General features: G+C 40.1%; 1 protein-coding gene across 17 annotated transcripts in view; it reads left to right on the forward strand.

The window, feature by feature from the left end:
• The window catches only part of LOC123981395 (formin-binding protein 1), a 57938-nt gene extending 42712 nt beyond the window's left edge, over positions 1–15226 (forward strand). For 3 of the 17 annotated variants that reach the window (XM_046066173.1, XM_046066178.1, XM_046066183.1), the window contains 6 exons: positions 4786–4800; positions 7832–7941; positions 8055–8187; positions 8589–8707; positions 8879–9039; positions 10434–12450. In XM_046066173.1, the coding sequence (XP_045922129.1) occupies positions 4786–4800; positions 7832–7941; positions 8055–8187; positions 8589–8707; positions 8879–9039; positions 10434–10612 (717 nt within the window). In that variant the 3' untranslated portion in view covers positions 10613–12450. The other 14 variants (XM_046066168.1, XM_046066177.1, XM_046066174.1 and 11 more) reach the window with 11 other exon arrangements.
• Positions 15227–18531: the final 3305 nt, after the last annotated feature.

Consider the following 18531-nt stretch of genomic DNA (forward strand, 5'->3'; position numbering starts at 1 on the left):
CCACCTTCCCCCTTTGACAGAAATCAGCAAGACGCCTGAGCAGTCTTGGCAGTAGCATGGAGACTGCAGCAGCTCCCTGCACACTTCTCTGCAGTCCACTCTGGGAGCGAATTGTTCTTGTTTGGTTTTATTGCATGTGATATGAGGAAAAGAACACAAAGAAGAAAGTTAAACCTAGCAATATGAACAAAGTAATGGGTTTTGGATATGGCAGCTAGGCTGACTGAGTCACTCTATGTGGAGCGGAAAGGCCAGTAGAGTAATTTTAGAAGCCTTATCAGCACCAGCCCAGGGTCCTGGTGGGTGTCATCACCAGTTACCGCTGTAAAGTTCAGTGTGCGTTGTTATGGAATCGCTGGGCCAGGGCAGGTCATATCACGCCTTCCCGTAATGGACCTCCCCAGCTCTCCCTGACCTCAGGAATGGGCGGTAGCTGACTGGTTCCTTCCGGACCTCACAAATACATTTTTTGTTTACGTTCATGTTTTGAAAGGGCAGTAGTTAGTCAAAGTGAAAACATTTGTATGAATTGGTGTTAAAATGACATCTGAAAAGGCAAACAATATAGTTGCAACAGTGCAGAGCATGCAGGAGAGGAAATGATTGAATGTTGGCAGAAAAAAAGGAAGTGTGTATTTTTTCTAGCGCCGGACAGATATAGCAGGAAGTGCACGTTTCTGAAAGCGGAAGTGCTGGAACAGCTCTCAAGAAGAGCGATATAAAAATGTACAGAGTTCAGTCAGATGCATTGTTTTCAAATGTACACAGATTCAAAAGATTGAAGTTTGACCTTACTGTAACATTTTGTAGCACACTAAAATGGTTGAATGACATCTTTGAGTCTATGAGAGGTTAGAAACTGTATCAGATCAGAGTATAAAGCCCTTTAGAGAACTACAAACTTTTTTAAATGTATCTGTACTTCTTTCCATATCTCATGAATACATTTATTTTGTACACATTTTCATGTCTTGTGGTGGTAACCAGTTTATGTTTTTCACATATATAGATGTTGTTTGATTTAAAGTACACTTTTACAGTAATTTAATTTAATTTATTATATAATATATTAACCCCGCGACCCTGTACGCAGGATAAGCGGTTGACGATGGATGGATGGATGGATGGATATAAGATATTAAAGGTAACAGAAGGTGCATGGGTAATCCAATAGAAGAAGAACAAGTCTTTTAGGGACACCAGCCCTACTGCCTTACTGACACAGACTGTTTGGGCTAATGCCTCTGAACAGCTGCTGGTAGTTCCTCAGCTCTTTCACAAACCTGCCTGCATCTGTTTAGTCGAACCAAGATAACTAGCAACACTTTGTCACCAGTACTACAGTATTTATGCTCATTTTAAGAAGGAAGGCTTGTCTTTACTGGGGTATCTGCAGGTCTCGAAAAAGTCTCATAAAGCTTTTAATTCAGTTTCCTCCCAATTTTTTTTTAAATCTCCAGAGTCTAAAGACTATTTTCTCTTGCTTGCTGTAGGAAGTAATGTTAGAAAAGGTTTTTGGATCAGATTGTGGGCTGTCAGGAGATGTGTTGGGACACAATTTGAAGGTGTGATTGGTGCGACATTGGATTGTATTCGTAGGAGGCTGTTTAATCCTTTTTTGTTGAGTTTCAGTCAAAACGACTAGACCACGGCTTCCTAGCTGCTGGCCACAATAGCTTAGAAGCTCATAGTCTCATAATGGATGTTTATAGGAATTTAGCCACATCCAGATCATATTAATGTGAATAATTTATCATTAGGAGTTGCCACATATACACACATATATATATATATATTTATAGATATATATGCTGTAAACTTAAGGTGGTGAGTCCTGCAGAAACCCTGTTTAAAGATGTAACAAACCAAAAGCAACATATAAAAACCTACTTAGAAAATACAATTTTATTCTTCCCCCACCTCCTGCAAAGGGAACACGGTATCACATTAGGGATTAGAGTAGTTGTGCCAGTGGAGGTGGGGTGTCGTGCTCTCTGCACCGTGGAGGGATGTCTACCCCTGCAGGAGAGCCTTTGTGTGGTGCGTATTAGCTGTCTAAATCCATCCACAGTTAACTTTGTACGTGCGCGCGTGTGTGTTTTTGTGCAGGAGGAAAAAAGATAAAGCATATGTGTTTTGGGAGTCAACTTAAGGCCGTATACAGAATTACAGTATATATATACAGTAAGAGCTTTGAGACGTCAGTGCTGTTTTCTGAGTTCTCACTGACAAAGCTGTATTCTCTCTGACAACCACCACAGCAGCAATCCCCGCGCTCGCTCGTTTGTCACAAAGAGCTTATGAAGAGGACTCTGGGCCGGCAGACATATGCTTTCGAAGCAAGGCAATATGTTGTAAGTGTGTGTGATGAGGGTCAGTGAGTACCAGCGGTGTGTGTGTGTGTGTGTGTGTGTGTTTCTGTGAGTGTGAGCAAGGACGCAGTTGGAAAACAGTGTGACTGAATATTGAGTGTGTGCGGCCGTGTGTGATTACTAAAAGCCACGTCCAACACATACAGTAGCCTCATTACTAATAATTTTTTTGTGTGACACATTCGGTCTCCACAAGGAGATTGTTCCGTCACAATTAACGAGGCGAAATGTCCTCACAAAGGAGGCTAGTGTCTGTGCCTGGCTCGGTATTGATCACATGGCTCTGACACGTGTAGGAGCGGGGCGAATGATCGGAGAAGATGATGACTTCATCCCACATCACATGTATCAGCTTGAGGTTTCTTGTTGCTCGCCGTTGTCCTGCAGCTGTTCCAGGGCTTCCCCACTGAGCATCTATTAGGGGTCAATTCACAAAGTGTCACAAGCACCTGAGGCTGTGGGGGATTATGGGTGTGAGGATGCTATTCATCTCAGCAATCACCCCTCCTCGCTATTTAAACCTCACTGTCAGGTCGATGTTACATTAGGTGAGGTGTTGGTCACACTTTGGATCTGGGTTCAGCCTACATTACCCAGAATTCACCCCTCCAGGGCTTTCTTTGTGCTGGTGTGCCATACTGCAACAATGTTATCTGTCTGTAAGGATCATACTATACCTGTATATCTATGTCTGTCTTGGTGGTTGGAAAGAGTCCAGGTAGCTCTGTGGACCAGGGCCTGTATTTGTCACACTAATCATCGCACTAAAGAAAGACAATTTAGGAGTGAAGAATTATTCGCTGAAAGTGGAGAATAAAACATTTTTATCATGCTACTTACAGTAAAGTGCAGCTCACATAATTTATCACATGCATGCGCTGAGCAGGACTAGCCAATCAGGGACAAGTATGTACTCTGCAACCTTTTAATTAGTTGTATTTTATTCCACAAAAGACATGTGACAGAAGGTGTAGCGCACCTCTGTCTCTGTACTGCAGTCATCTAAGATCTTCTATTAACCAGCAAACCATTTTTAAATTGTAAGAAATGTGATAAATAGCTTTTACTCTTAAGTAGTATTTTTAGTTTTACTTTTAGATTTACTTCTTTAGAAGAACTTTCTTACTTAGATTTATGTCCAAACTTAACTACAGACCCAGGAGCCAAGACCTCATAATTTCTCAAATACCAGTACATTTGAATATAACCATATCTGAACCACTAGAAACATAAACAAGGCCCAAACTAGATCCTAACCTAGAGTTTATAAAGCACTTTTATTACGTATACTTCGACAGAAAACACCCTGTGTGTAGAAGTGTAAATTAAATCATTTTTTTAGTGCTCTGTAATTGAAGCTTCGCTCACTGGAAATGTAAGAATAATACAGTGTCATAGCGAGGACCGTAACAGGCCATTCCAGGTGGATGACTTGATTAGTGGACTAAAGTGAGTAGAGCTCCTCAGTGCACCAGCCTGTGAGCCTCTAACAGGATTACAAGTCATCTGCTCCAGCTCTGCCAGCCAAAGGTTGTTAACTGCTTTCTACTCTGTTCTTTATATTCATAACCTAGCAATGTTCCTCTCAAAAATCACTCAGCAAATGGTGTAAATGAGCTGTTAAAAACACTTTTACAACCATGTCTTTTGTTCTTTTTACTTGTTTTTTTACTATCCTCGCCTTATAGGCCATGATTACTTTTATTTGTTTTGTACCTTCATTCAGCCACTTTCATTTGAGGTACTGTATATATATGTGTATGTATGTATATATATGTATATGTGTATATATATATATATATATACCTGGATAGGGGTAGATTTTTTTTCAACAAGCCAGTTTCAATAGTTCTCCAGCTTGTATATTCAGTATCTGCCTTCATGTCAACGTATGGATCTGCTAATGTGATACATGCTTTTGGCGCCCTCTGCTGTCTCGTGTGTGTCATTGTAACGGCAGCTGAGAGGGATCAAGAAGTAAAGGGTACATCCGTCCCTGTCGCAGTCACTACCCCATACTTCTTTCTTTTCATTTATTTTCACCTGTCTTCCCTTAATTTTTACTCATTCTCCATGCTTGTGCATTCGGTTGGCCTTTTTTGCCAATTTATTTCTAATTTTTTCATAAATCCATCATATTAGAAATGTTAAACTTCACCACGTTAGAAAAGAGTGTGCTGAAAGAGCCTTTTTTTAATAACACAGCTGCAATGTAAATCCAAATCCTTCAGGAATTAAGCTCTATACCCTCTTTTCCTTAAATGGTGAAGTTTGGCAAAGCGTTAAATAAACAATTTTTATTTAAAGGAAAATGAAACAAATGGCCGCAATATTCTGCTGATGTTGACTTTTGTCTGTTGTCTCTTTCTCCCTCCTGCTCCTCGCCATTTCTCTCTCCTCTCTCCCCATGAAGCTTTCTCTCAAGCTGGTAAGCATGACCGTTTAACTGCACAACCATAGCGGCATGACCATAGCACGCATGTCACGTCCTCCCAGTAACACATTGTTAATAACGTTCTGTACGCCGTTATTTTTTTTTTTTTTTGCTGTTGTTCTTTTTTATTTTTGAAGTTAATAATTAAATTTTGCTGTGACACAACGATGGACCCCAGATTTGTGTCGTTGTTTCATTTGTGTGTTATTTTGTTGTTTGTTTGTTTTGTTTTTATGTGGTTGTGTTCTCGTCATGTCTCTCCCAAACTGTGTCTGTGGTCTCTGTGGTGCAGATAACACTCAATTCCCACGTCCGGAATCTCATTGAGGTGATCAGATTTACTCTGTGTTTTATCTGTCCGTCTCTTAATATGTCCAGTAGTCCTTCTTGTCTCGACAGATCGTATGTACTTGTAACAAATACTAATCTGAACTTATGTAGTAGTGTCTCACTCATGTCCTTACACTGCATGCCAATTTCATCATGTTTATAGAATGCTCTTTGTAACGCTAACATAAGAGAACTGTATGATGGCAGGCCTCCACAGCACAACAGCTATTCAGTTATATTTTCCTCATCAAAAGAGTCACTTTGAGGATTAAAGGAAAAGTTTAAAGTTTTGGGATATAACTTATTCACTTTCTTGCTTAGACTTAAATAAGAAGGTTGACACAACTCTCATATCTGTGCACTAAACATGAAGCTACAGCCAGCTGATGTTTGGCTTAGCTTAGCATTAAAACTGGGAACAGCTAGCCTGGCACACTCCAGAGGTACAAAAATTTACATTATATACGTTATATCTTGTTACCTTGCACCATTTTAGGAAGTGTCCAGATTCTGACTGTGAAATGTAATCTCTATATAGAGCCCTACATAAAAATGTGTATGTTATAAAATAATTCCAACAGTGTCCAAGGCACTGCGTCGCAGTTTAAAAATGTTATAATTGGGTGAAAGATGACGATTAATAAGTGTCTGAAATCTCAATTTACCGCTTACAAGTGAGCAAAGTTTTGAACAGGAAGCCACTGCTTCCGGTTCACCTTTGGACAGAGTCAGACTAGCTGTTTCCCCGTTTCCAATCTTTATGCGAAGCCAAGCAAACCGCCCACTGACTTCAAGATTAACGTGCAGACATGTGAGTTCTCTCTGCAAGAAAGTGAATAAGTGCATTTCCCAAAATGTCAAATTAAGCTGACATTGTAATGAATATTACGATTTTCATGATTATTGTAATTTCAATGTTCCGTAGTAGTTTTTTGGTAAATGTATACCTGATTCCATACAGAACCCTCAATTTATAAATTATTTTCCATCGTATCATACTACAAACAATAAATGACCTAATGTTTGCCCATAGTTTTAGTTTGATAATAGTGTTTTCATTTGTCTCGGGGTACATAGAGAACGTAAAGACTAATACATGACCTCTGTACTGTAGCTTATCACTCAGAAAGGCGCATGTCTCTGCATGATGATTGACAAATCTTTCTTATGTTGCATGCCTGGTAAGTGTTGCGTGCTGACACAGGGAGAAGGGGTAAGGTTGCCATGGTAACCTGTCCGCTGTGTTCGACCCCGCTCATGTGCAGTGAGTCTGTAGCTCCAGCAGATACATCCTGTGGTGCCGCTGTGCCCCATCTCAATGAGATCCAATCAGGCCTTGATCTATTCAGTGTATGCACGTGTTTTCTTAATTGACAGGACTGAAGCAACAGTGCTATGATACAATTTTCTTTCTCTTTATTTTGTTCACTTAAAAAACTCAATGACAGATTATATGGAGCCCCAAAAAGTTCTATATTGAACAAATAAATAAGACTTTATGAAAGAAATACTTCATAAGGTCTTAATGTAAGAAGTTATAATGTGATCAATTATTATAACTCAACTTATTATCATGTAATGTATATTAATCATTATTATCTTTATAGTAATATGATTTTATTGGAGTTCATTTTTCATGTTTATTGTGGACATGTCAGCATGCCCACATTAGCATTGGGGTCAAAGCAACACTTTGGTCAGTCAGTCACCCGCCTCAGCAGCCTTACCACCTATAAACAGATATCTGTATATGAATGCAGAATCTGCAGTTAGACCACAAAGAAAAAGTTTTTGCTCTGCACACAGTTGCGTGACTTTCTCTGAAAAACATGTTGAGTATCAAAAACAAGCTCACCACAAACCAAACCACTTAGCTGACTAGGTAGGTAGCATGTGTAGCATCGTAAGTAAAAGGAGAGGTCATTGTGTCTGTGTTTTTGTGTTTATGAAACAAAAACAGACTTTTGAGATTTAAAGAAATCTATAATGACATAACACAAACTCCGACAAAAGTAAGAAAACTAATTTCATAATAATGAGTTGAGGTTTCATATATATATATTTAACTTTACTTGTTCATATTTAACTCTTTGGGTCTCCATGTAGAGCAGTAGGCAGAGAGAAAAGTGTGACTCATCAGTTCAGTGTTACAGACTGGAAACCTTCTCAACAGGAAATATGACTACTGGCCTGCCAAAAAACCTCTCCCTCACACAGCCTCCTTTAAGAACACACAGTTGTTAGAGAACATCTTGAGACCCATTAGCCAGCTCAACCTGAAACACTATAAGAACAATAATAGGATGTAGCAAATACTTTATTACATTTTCGATGCTCTCACAGAGAGCAGATCGATTAGGCGTGGCGACTGAATAGGTGAAAGGCCTCAAGTCTATACAGAGACAAAAATCCAATCCAACTCTCTGTGAGCGTGTGTTAGAGAGCGGCTGCAGTATCTCCTTCAGGTGAATTATATAGTAGAACATAACAGGAGGCTCCATTTATGGAGATGTTATCCATTTATCCCTGAGTCTTGGTTCACGGGGTTTACAGCAAAGGGAGATACTGCACCGAAGTAGAAAAGACCCCTGTTAAAACAGCAGCACAACCAATAATTTTTGTATTTCCTCGACTCATGGTTTCTCTCCACCTCTTTCTCATTTTCTGCCTCTCTTCCTCCCTTTTGTTCTCTCAGGGCTCTGGACCAGAGGACTTCAGCCACCTGCCACCAGAGCAGAGGAGGAAGAAGCTGCAGGGGAAGCTAGATGAACTGAATAAGGACATTCAAAAAGAAATGGACCAGAGGTAAGCTATAAATTAAAGAGCTTTTCCCTCCTGGATATGACGAGCGATATTTGTGTTAATGTGCAACAAAGACTCAAAGAATTATATTGACTTTGTTTCATTTGCTCTCACAGGGACGCTCTAACTAAGATGAAAGATGTCTACATAAAGAACCCTCAGATGGGAGACCCGTCAAGCGTAGACCCCAGGCTAACAGAAATAGGCCTAAACATCGAGAAGCTCCAGTCTGAAGTTCAGAAATTTGAGGTTAGTTCAGTGCCACTCTGCGCTCTCATTTCTGCTTGAGTGTTAGTGTTGGCGAAGCTATCTTGTTTGGTTTACATGAGACAGTAAATAATGAGGAGTTCAAACACGCGTCTCCAGCTGGGGTCGTTCCAAAGACGTCTGCTGCTCGTCCATATTAGGAGAAGATGTGATGCAGCTGGAGGGTCTGGCTGCATGTTCCAGCGCTGAGCAGTGGCCTTGTTTAACCCTGTAAAGAAATGGCAAACACGCTGGAGTGGAAGGCTGAGGTGTTCCTCCTGGAAAGTCCATCTGATTCACAGACCAAAAGAATTCCACGATCCATGAAATACATTTCAACTTACAAACGTACAAAAGAATATAAGCTGCAGCCAAAACATACATAATGGCTGTGTGTGTTTCAGGGCTGGTTAGCAGAGGTGGAGGAAAGGATGCCATCCAAGAGTGATACACAGCGAAGAAGTATCTATGAGACCCAGAACAGCACAACAGTGGGCAACAACTGTGCGCAGGACAGAGAGAGGTATGGTATACTCTGACAAACGACCAAACATCTGTATTACCTGTCGTTATCAACGTTACATACGTTACACACGTTACACACGTTACACACGTTACACACGTTATTTTTTCGGAAGAAAACTATGTATGTTTTCACAGTATATTTACTGTGTGTGTGTTGGCCCTTGAGCAGCCCGGATGGCAGCTACACAGAGGAACAGAATTCAGAGACTCAGGTTAAGGCCACCATCAACCCCATCCCCACCTCCACCACGCCAGAGTTCGACGATGAGTTTGACGATGAGGAGACCCTGCCCACCATCGGCACCTGCAAAGCCTTGTACCCATTTGAAGGTAACTACAGCCCCAGTGTAATGTAAATGTTAACAACAAGGATCAAACCCCACGCAACTGAATACTAGCGTCACGTAAAATGTGTCAAAGTACACGTGGCCTTCATTGGTCAGCTGTTATTTCTGGAAACGTGTTGAACAGGGTCCGGACGTCTGTGGATGCAGGGGGGGTAAGATTGCTCTGAATGAGGAGGAGTAGAGACGAGACCTTTTTGAGGAAATGTGTGTAGGAGTAGAGTGGAGAGGAATACAGTCATGTCGTTGAAACACTATTTTCAAATTCTTGAAAGTCTGGCAAATTCTCAAAGGCTGTTGAAAGCACTGGATGAGAGAGCATTAGAGAGTCAGCAACAAGGAAACAGGAAGTATATGCAACTTGTCTGCTAGTCCTGCGACAATATCATATGTAATTTCTTAATTGTCTAATGTAGTGGTTTCCATTATGGTTTTTGACAGTTTGAAATGAAGCTATTGTGACCCCCTCATGAGGTCGTGAGGTTATGAGCAGTGATTTTCCATCCATTTTTTTGTCTCATTTGAAGGAATTTTAGAGGCCTGAAAAGTTGAAAGTATCTTATGTATTTTAAGGATTTTTAGAAGTCTTAATAGGTGAGACTATCCAGTATTTTACTTTTAGAGGCCCTAATAAGCCTCAAGTATTTTACATAATCCATTTTAAGGATAAATATGCAGTATTCTACAAGAAAAAAGCAAAAATAGTGAAGTAAGAAAAAAATGAACATTAACATAATCATTTGTATACCTGTGATTATCTGGTGTAACCCACAGAGTGGGAACTACTGGTCCAGTGTATTAATTTAGTATTTAGTTGGGTAGAACCGTGCAGTCCTGCAGCTGCTAATTCAGAAATATCCACAAAGATTTATACCCAATTTTCTTATGAATTTGAGACAATCATTCTATTAGCCACTATTGTATACATAAATAAAACAAGTTACCTACTTATTACTGGACAGATTAAATAAAGAAATGTCATTAAGTAGTGTGGTGTGCGTCAAATGCACATATATTATACACCACAGTAGTAAGAGTGATTGTGAGCGTGTGATAGTTTTGCCCAAAACTGGAGTTTAAAAAGTCACGACTTTCTTCCATAAGAGGTGGACTGTGGGCCTTTTGCAGGATGTTGTTATCTGATACCCAGACTGCTGTGGTGTGTGTGCAGGTTGGCCTACTCACTCTGTAGGCTAATGATTTTGCTTCCCCTTTGTTTCCAGGAAATCTGATTTACAAATGAAGCTGTTATCTGCATGAAGTTAGTTCAAGGTAGTTCCTCCAAGTGTACAGGGTGGACATTTCTTATTCGCTGAATTCATGCTCTTATCTTGCCCTTTTCTCTTATTTCTCTCCTCTTTTCTTTCCCTCCTCCTCCAGGTCATAATGAGGGCACTATCGCTGTGGCGGAGGGCGAGCTGTTGTACGTCATAGAAGAAGACAAAGGAGACGGCTGGACACGAGTGCGCAGGAATGAGGATGAGGAGGGCTACGTCCCCACGTCCTACGTCGAGGTCTTTTTGGAAACAAATGCCAAAGGTGCTATGACATACATTTAACTCAGCAAGTGTGTATTTGTTTCTGTGAATCAGTAAGTTTCCATTAACTGTTGTATGACTGGGGCAAGTTATGGAGATTAAAGATTGTTACTGGTAGCTCAGACACACACACACACTCACAAACTTCCTGTCTCTCCCAGAGGGAAGGACCAGTCAGATTTGTGCCTCAAATGAGTTGGGACAGTTGTGGCAGATAGTGTGAGTGTGTGTAACTGTTCACTATTGTTGAGCTCTGAACAAAACATTTGGTTTAGGACGTTACACTGAATGCAAGCTGAGCCAGACAGATGTTGTGTACAGGAAGTGTGTGAAAAGAAGCTTTTAGTTCCTTCGCCTCCAATTCACTGCAGTACCACCTAGTGGCTGTACAAAATATAAATGTGACACATCCCCAGTCAAAGCTTGGCTTGATGGGATAAATCACCCCACTCACAATGATCACATGTATATTTCAAATGCACAGTACTTGATTTTTAGTTTTTTTATACATATTTTTTGGGGGTGTTTTTTTGGTTGTAGTTTGTTAGGATTTAGAACTTCAGATAACTGTGTTCCACTTAAATTAACATTAATCTAGAATCTGATCCACATCCTCAGGCAAATATTTGAGGCAGTATGGTAAGAAATGAAGTAAACTCTGCTGAGTGAATGTATGCAGCATCTGAAGTGGCAATGAACATCAAGTGAAAGTGGAATCATCATGCAAGTTGTTGTGTTCTGGTCACTTGTTGTACCTAAAAAGAAAGCATGCTCAATGTGCAATCATGCAAATGTAATTTAAATCTGCTGTAAAATATGAATACATATAAAAAAGATATTTTTGTAGGCTAAACAGAAAAAAAATGAAATAAAAATTGCGCCTCGGCCCCTCAGATGTTGCATGCTGTAGATTAATCATAGTACTGTTACATGGAAGGGTTGTGAAAGGAATTATTCTCCCCTGGTTAGGAGTCATTTAATAAAATGATTAATCAAATTAGAAACTAATAGCCCCCTTAAATTGTGTTTTCTTTTTTTTAATCCACCTTTTGATAATGATAGTGTTGGGCTGTTCTGGTCCTTTTTTTCCAGGCCAGTGGTAAAGGAATAAAGGACTGAGAATTAGCTGTGCTAAGCTATATGGTGAGACTGGGCTGAGACATGGAGCTGGTCACGACTTTAAAGCTTTGTGGTTTCTTGCATGTGTCTCTGAGCAGCACCCCTGCGAACTGTGCATTTACTGTAAAAGCACGGTGTGTGTGGCCTCTATGTCATTTCACTTCACTGCTACAATAAGACAAGACTGGCATTGACTCAGAAATCATCTCTTTCGTAAATCATGACGTAAGCCTTTGCTGAACTCACTTTCACACTTTTTAATCAGCTGTTGTGGCTTGTTTCTGGCGCAGCACAGTGTGGGATGCCATTTTACATCAGCAGCGCTGTAAATACACGTTTCATGTCAATTTTTATTGAAGAGTGTTTGCATTCCGGTGCATGATGCAGCATTTGTGGGATGTTTGTCCTTGTCATGACGTGATTTCAGCATGTTGTGACAAAGTAAAGCGGCTGCATTCTAACATGTATTCAAGCCAGACGAAAACTAAAGTGGAATAAGCTGAAAGGTTCTCAGATAAACACAGATCTTTCACACATGCAGTGTGTTCAGATTATATTCATGCTGACACCACAGTATTGTCTGTCATTTTCAAGTAATTTCATATATACAAGGACTTCTTCCTTCTCTCCATATTTGAATGTTTGGGTTGCTGTCTTTTACTCGATTTTCCTTTAAAGCTGTCTAACTTTTACTTTTCTCATTTTTTTGTTTTGTTTGTTTGTTCGTATCCTTTTTTTTTTTGAATTGCAGATTCCTAAAAGTGTGAGGCTGGCTGAGGAATGGCAGGGCAAGCAGCCTCGGAGAAACCACCATGTTCCTCACGCGCTCACAGAGTCAGAGAGAGAAAGCGAAAGATGACCTGAATCTAAAAGAGAGAGACGGCCTTTTAGAACACATCTCAATTTCCCAAACCATTACAAGAATAAAGCGTATCGGCAGTGTTGCGCTTCCACTGCAGAGCTGTCACAACTTAAGATGTAAGAAGCGATGATAAGAAAAATCCATCTAAATTTTAGCACTCATAACCTTTTCCATTCTTAACACCCATACAGCAGTCACAACCACAGTCTACAATATGCTCTTTGTTGTTTTCAGCAAAGCTTTGCTTCTTAATGTGACTAACTCCGCTTGCACCACGCGCGGTCATGAACGTGGCTGTTGGCTTCCTCGCTCTGAACGCCCCCCGCCTCCCCGACCGGCTCTGCCACTTCTCTCTTTCCTTACCTTTGCCCCCATTGCATACACGTGACAGAGGGTGTGGTCAGAGAAAGGACGGGGACCAGCACGGACAATAAGGCCAGCTGTCAAACACCTTCATCCAGCGGTGTGTATGTGTGTGAGTCCTGAACTGCACTCACTCAGAGGAGAATCATCCAGGGCTCATCTACCTGCATCAGGGTTTTTTTTATAAACACTCATGTCCACCCCTCTCACTAAAATCAGCTCCATATTTGCAGGTTTCACCCAACTGGAAATGGAAGAAGTGAAGGTGCTAATCATCTGTCTGTATGTTATGTGCTTCTGGTTGTGTGTTTGTTTGATCCGAATGCCTGTGTGTCTGTCTTACTTTAAAGGTCTTGTGTTTTGCAATGTCACATTTTCTCCACAATACGATCACCCCGACATATCCAGGACCAGCTGAAAGGAAAGGAGATGATGATGATGGGTCATAACTCTCCATCACTCATCCTACAAATTCTTGTCTTGTCACTGGTGTCTGCTCCTCTCTCTGACCACCCCCACCCTCTTCACCTCCACGACCCATTCCCTCCTCAGGCGGCTCAGGCTATCCCTTGGCTGCTCTGAGCAGCCCCCCTTTTTTTGTTTTTGCAACAGCTCGGGACGGGGGCCTCTCAGCGTTGTGGTGTGCTGCATGCTTGCCCTGTCTTCCTCCTCGCCCCTCTGCTGGCAACCTGGAGGAGGTGGTGGGGGTAAGCTTATGCCCCCTTGCCTCTAGCCTTTCTGTTCAGTTTACCCCCATTGCCTGGTCATACTGTTTGATTTAACCTGAATGCTGCTGTTTGGGTTCAGTGCCTGTGGATCTTCTTTTTTTTCCTATCTCTTTTCCTTTGTTGGTTCAGAAAGCATGTTTTCCTGTTTTTAACAGCGCGTGACTGAACTCCTCCTCCCAGTGTTCCCCAGTTTAATCTCAAAACTGTCAGTAAAGGACGATAGGGACCCGAAATGTTGTTTTCTGAATGATCTTATGCATAGGTAGGTCATGGATGTCTTGTGTGTTTGTTTTACTTTGAGTACACAGTACATTATGTATGTAAAAATGTTAGTATTGTATGTTTTGATCAGAGAGTCTAACGCAAGTTGTTGTTAGTTTACAATTTATCGCCTTGTGGAAATGCCTCCACTCGGTCCAAGCAACAATTTACCCAAAAAATAAAACCTATGACGATATGATTTACACATGATGTTTTTAGGATGGTCCACTTAACTGTCTAATGTATATGAAAATATACTGTGATCCACATTTTCCTTTGAGTTTGTGGCTGAAATGTGACCCGGAATCACCTGTTGTGGGCCTTAACTGGGTGTCTGGGAGAAAGGATGACGCTGATGCTAGCTGTGGTATGGTGAAAGGTTTAAGATGTGATTATCTCAAAAGTTTTTGGGGTCAAATTTGTGACTTTTTATAATCATGAAACTGTCAGACGAGAGAAATGATGTCCACTGATTCATCCCTGTTTAACGGCACATAATGTACGTGATTTTAATATTTTTGCTTTATATTTGACGATGTTGAGTTGAGATTCAGCTTTTTTTATTTTATTTTTTTTTAAGCTGTAAATCTATGTTGTAGCTTATTCTGCCTGAATGGGAATAAAATCCCTTAACTGCAAATATGAGTAACAGTTACATTGTTTTGGATGAAGCCATTCTAAAAAATTCATCTGATGCAGCAAATTGTGAAACACTTGGTAAATGATGGCATGATGAACACATTGACCACTTGGACTTTTGATGGAAGGAGTGATCAAATCCCTGCTGAATCAAGCTTCAACAAACTATGTTTGCTTTTCACCACACATCGCTTGATACATCAAGCTATCAAACGAGCCACTTTTGTTTCTTTAATTGTTTTCAGTCATTAATGGCAAGATAAATCTGATGAGGCGCAGATCACCGCTTTGAGGGCAGCAGTAGCTTTATAGTTGCCATCTGCCTGCCAGTTCTTTGCAATGAGACCACCACAAACCTTTTAGTCGATACCACGGAATAACCTGCCTGTACAGTGGAAATGGCACATTGGAATTAGAGAGAATATATATGAATATATAAATAAAGTTTAAAAAGGAAAAACATCTATTTTAACTATTGGAGGTCTTACCATTACTTTATCTGCTTTGCAAAGTAAGACTTCTTTTCCTTTGTAAGGTCTACCAAATGGTGTGTTTTTGCACTTTTTTGTTTGTGTTCCATTTGGTAACCTATGCTTGTGTTTTGGAGCACTGAATACTTTGTATTGTGTTTATTGTGCCAATTAAATATGCCTGGAAAGTCAATGATGTGTTATTTGTACCTTTGTTTTCATTCTCTTGGAGATTTAGACACAATTAAGAGCCCATAGCATCAATAATCTCTGACAACAAATGCAAGCATAATTATCCACTGTTATTATTTCTGTGCTTTGTGAAAACACTTTGGTGTTTGTAGGCTGATCAAGTCTGATGATAAAGATATGGAGAGTTCTCTTAACACAAATAGCCCAAAAGTCCCTGCTCTTTATGACTCTCTTGCATATGTGTTGCCACAAATATATTTTTTACATTAATTTTAAGATAATGTATTACTTGTTTAGTCTGAGAGCCCAAGGTGATGTCTTGAAAGGTTTCTGTCTGACAGTCCAAAACTCAAAGATAGTCCACTTAAAATAACATGAAACTCAGAAAAGCAGCAAATCTTCATGTTTGAGACTCACAATAGTTGTCCATTTATTTTCTCTTAAATGACAAATTGATAAATTTATTCATCATTTCAGTGCAAGTAGTTACCATACAGACTTGGTAAGAACATAATACTTACTGCATTGTTGACAGGTTATATAACCTTGACATTTATATGGATCTATACAGTCAAAAAACGAACAATGCACAAACCTGTTTTGCATAGATATTCATTGATTCATTTTTATTATTTTCACCTCATGTATACTTGGTAACAGTCTACATCTACGGTAAAGAGCTGCAATATAGTATATAGAAAACATTCATGTTTTACCATACTGTAATGGCACAATATGGTTATGTAAGGCTATGTAACGAAACAAAGGCGTGTCATGAAATGCAGCTCAGGGATTTAACTTTAAAGGCAACACTACTAGCCTTAATTTTGAAGGCTAAATACTGTGTGGTTGAAGCAAATGATCAGCTCTGGACCAACATGATTTGAATGCAGTTCCCACTGTTAGCCATCAGATGGTACTCATGTTCCACCAAAAGTTCTAACTTTGGTAATGACAAAGGAGAATCCAAGAGTGCCTTTTCTTCCCTTTTGTTCTTTTCTTTTTATTGCACTAATTTTCAGTCACAATGCAGCACTTTACTTCAGGGCTTGACACAAAAAAAACTACCAGAGGTGATTGGTGAATAATGCAAACTGTACCCAAAAAAGGCTCTTACCTCTGTGTTGGCATTAGTTTTAGTCTTTTAATTATGCTAAAGTCTCAGTGAAAGTCTTCTTCAGTGTGTGTGTTATTATACACACTGATATTATTCTTGCTAATCCCTCTATTGTTGTTAGATTGCAGTTGACCATCAGACAAGTCACTCACATGTATTGATCTGCATGGCACACAAGACAGACCTGGATTGCCAGTTGATTCTGGCCCACTGAGCTTCAGCTGTGATCAGTCCCTGTTGCCCCACAGAAATATGCAGACGCATGCTGTGCAGCAGATGCAGCACTAACCTCCTCCAAACACACTTTCAAACAGCCTAATTGGCCTTTGCTCCCTGGAACCCAACAAGCTGCACTGTAGAGTGCCTCCAAATGGCTAAAGATAATGAATTGCTTCAGTGAATCCTGTGGGGCGAGTGAGTTTCCCTTTCCAACATGATTCACAGCTTTTTCACTTTGCTTTCTTAATTGGTTTATTTGGCAAAGACAGTCTTCTCATCATTTTGCATTATTTGCAGGAGCCTAGAATGGCACGTTTCCATCTGTAGTCCCCGGTCGGTTATTAAAGTTAGCAGGGGTAAAATTACTATTTAAACTTGAACTGTATGAATACAGTTTGCAATATTTAAACTTTACGAAGACATTTGCAACCATGTGCGTCATCTTTGAAGGCATCAAAGTGCTAAAATAGACACCAAAAAGATGACAAGAAGACAAAAACAGACAAGAAGAAATCAGAAAGAGGGATGTACAACACAAAACATTACTGTTACAAGCAGCATACAAAGTGGATTTAAGTGGGCTGACAGCCAATTCCTCTTTGTCCTACACCTTGAGTGGTTCGATATCGACTTCATCTGTTCTGTGTGAAGATTAACAGGACATCCCACGGCAACAAACGCCTTCTTTAAAAGAGGACACAGGATTGATTAAACCTGGCTCAGATTAATAATAAATATGTCTTTAGGCCCAAATAAATCAGAGAGCCATCTCTGCAGATTTATGACTAAGTATCATTCCGTCGCTGATGAATGGTTGAATGAATGGCACCTTTGGATCTGCAGAGACATGTTCAAGATGTTCAGTAATTCAATTCCAGATATTTGTCTCTTGAGGCAAGTATAAACCAAACTAATGATATGAGATTGTGGCTTCACATTTAAACAGCTACAGCTCATCATACACTTTTATGGAAGTAGAGACAACAGTCAGAGTGCTCTTCTTTTTCTGGTGTGCAACCGATTACTCATAGCACTGTGGCCAGCTCCCAGTTGTTGTGTTTTTTCCTCAGTGTGCTGGGAGGGCTGTATTGATGCCGAAGGCTTCAGGTGATATGAACATGCAGGTTAAAAGGTCTGTTGCACTGTAGAGTGTGAACAACCTGTAGATAGTGAGAGTACACTGAACTCCATCTGAGACAACACATCCCTTTCCACCTGCAGTACTAGGTATTGTTACAGTACAGCACAATACAGTACAATACTAACTACAATTTCCATGTCCCCAAAAAAAGGAAAAGAAAAGACAGAACATCCTGGAGAAGGAGAGAGGAAGAAGGCATTTCTTACAGTTTTATTTTTAAGTTACTTCTAGATCCATGTGAAGTCCTTCTAAATATGCTTTGTCGTGAAGGGCTGTACATTACTTGAGTTAATCTGAGTTTGATTAAGTGTTGATAGAACAATTTGCTGCAGATTATAATACCTTTAACAACCGATAATGTGATTTTTTTGTTACATACAGCAGCTGCCCCTGGAACGGACTGATGCCACATGACTTGGAATTGAGTCCGACTCAAACCACAAATTTGATGACTTCAGACTGAACTCCACAAACAAGTCGAAGTCGAAGTTTTCACAACCAACAATTAATAAAGACAAAATAGAAGGAAATCATGAGCATTTATGCATATTAGATTCAACGAGTGAATTTGTACCAGCTTCAGTTAACTTCTTTAAGCTGTTCTCCACAAAAAATAAATCAACGCAGACATTCTTACCTGAAGTCATTGTTCATCTTTCTCAGTAAATCATAAAACTTCAGCATTTTAAGGTTGTAATAGGATTTTGGCTGGTCACCGTAGTGTGTTTTACCTGCTGGTTTCAGTCTGTTCCATTACTGGTATCTTCCTGTCTGGCCTGGTGTGAGAGCAGGCGGCTTGATGGGGAAAGCACACCTCTGGAGATCAGCC

This window comes from Micropterus dolomieu, linkage group LG13, assembly GCF_021292245.1.
Source record: "Micropterus dolomieu isolate WLL.071019.BEF.003 ecotype Adirondacks linkage group LG13, ASM2129224v1, whole genome shotgun sequence".
In the NCBI taxonomy this organism is placed as follows: Eukaryota; Metazoa; Chordata; class Actinopteri; order Centrarchiformes; family Centrarchidae; genus Micropterus; species Micropterus dolomieu.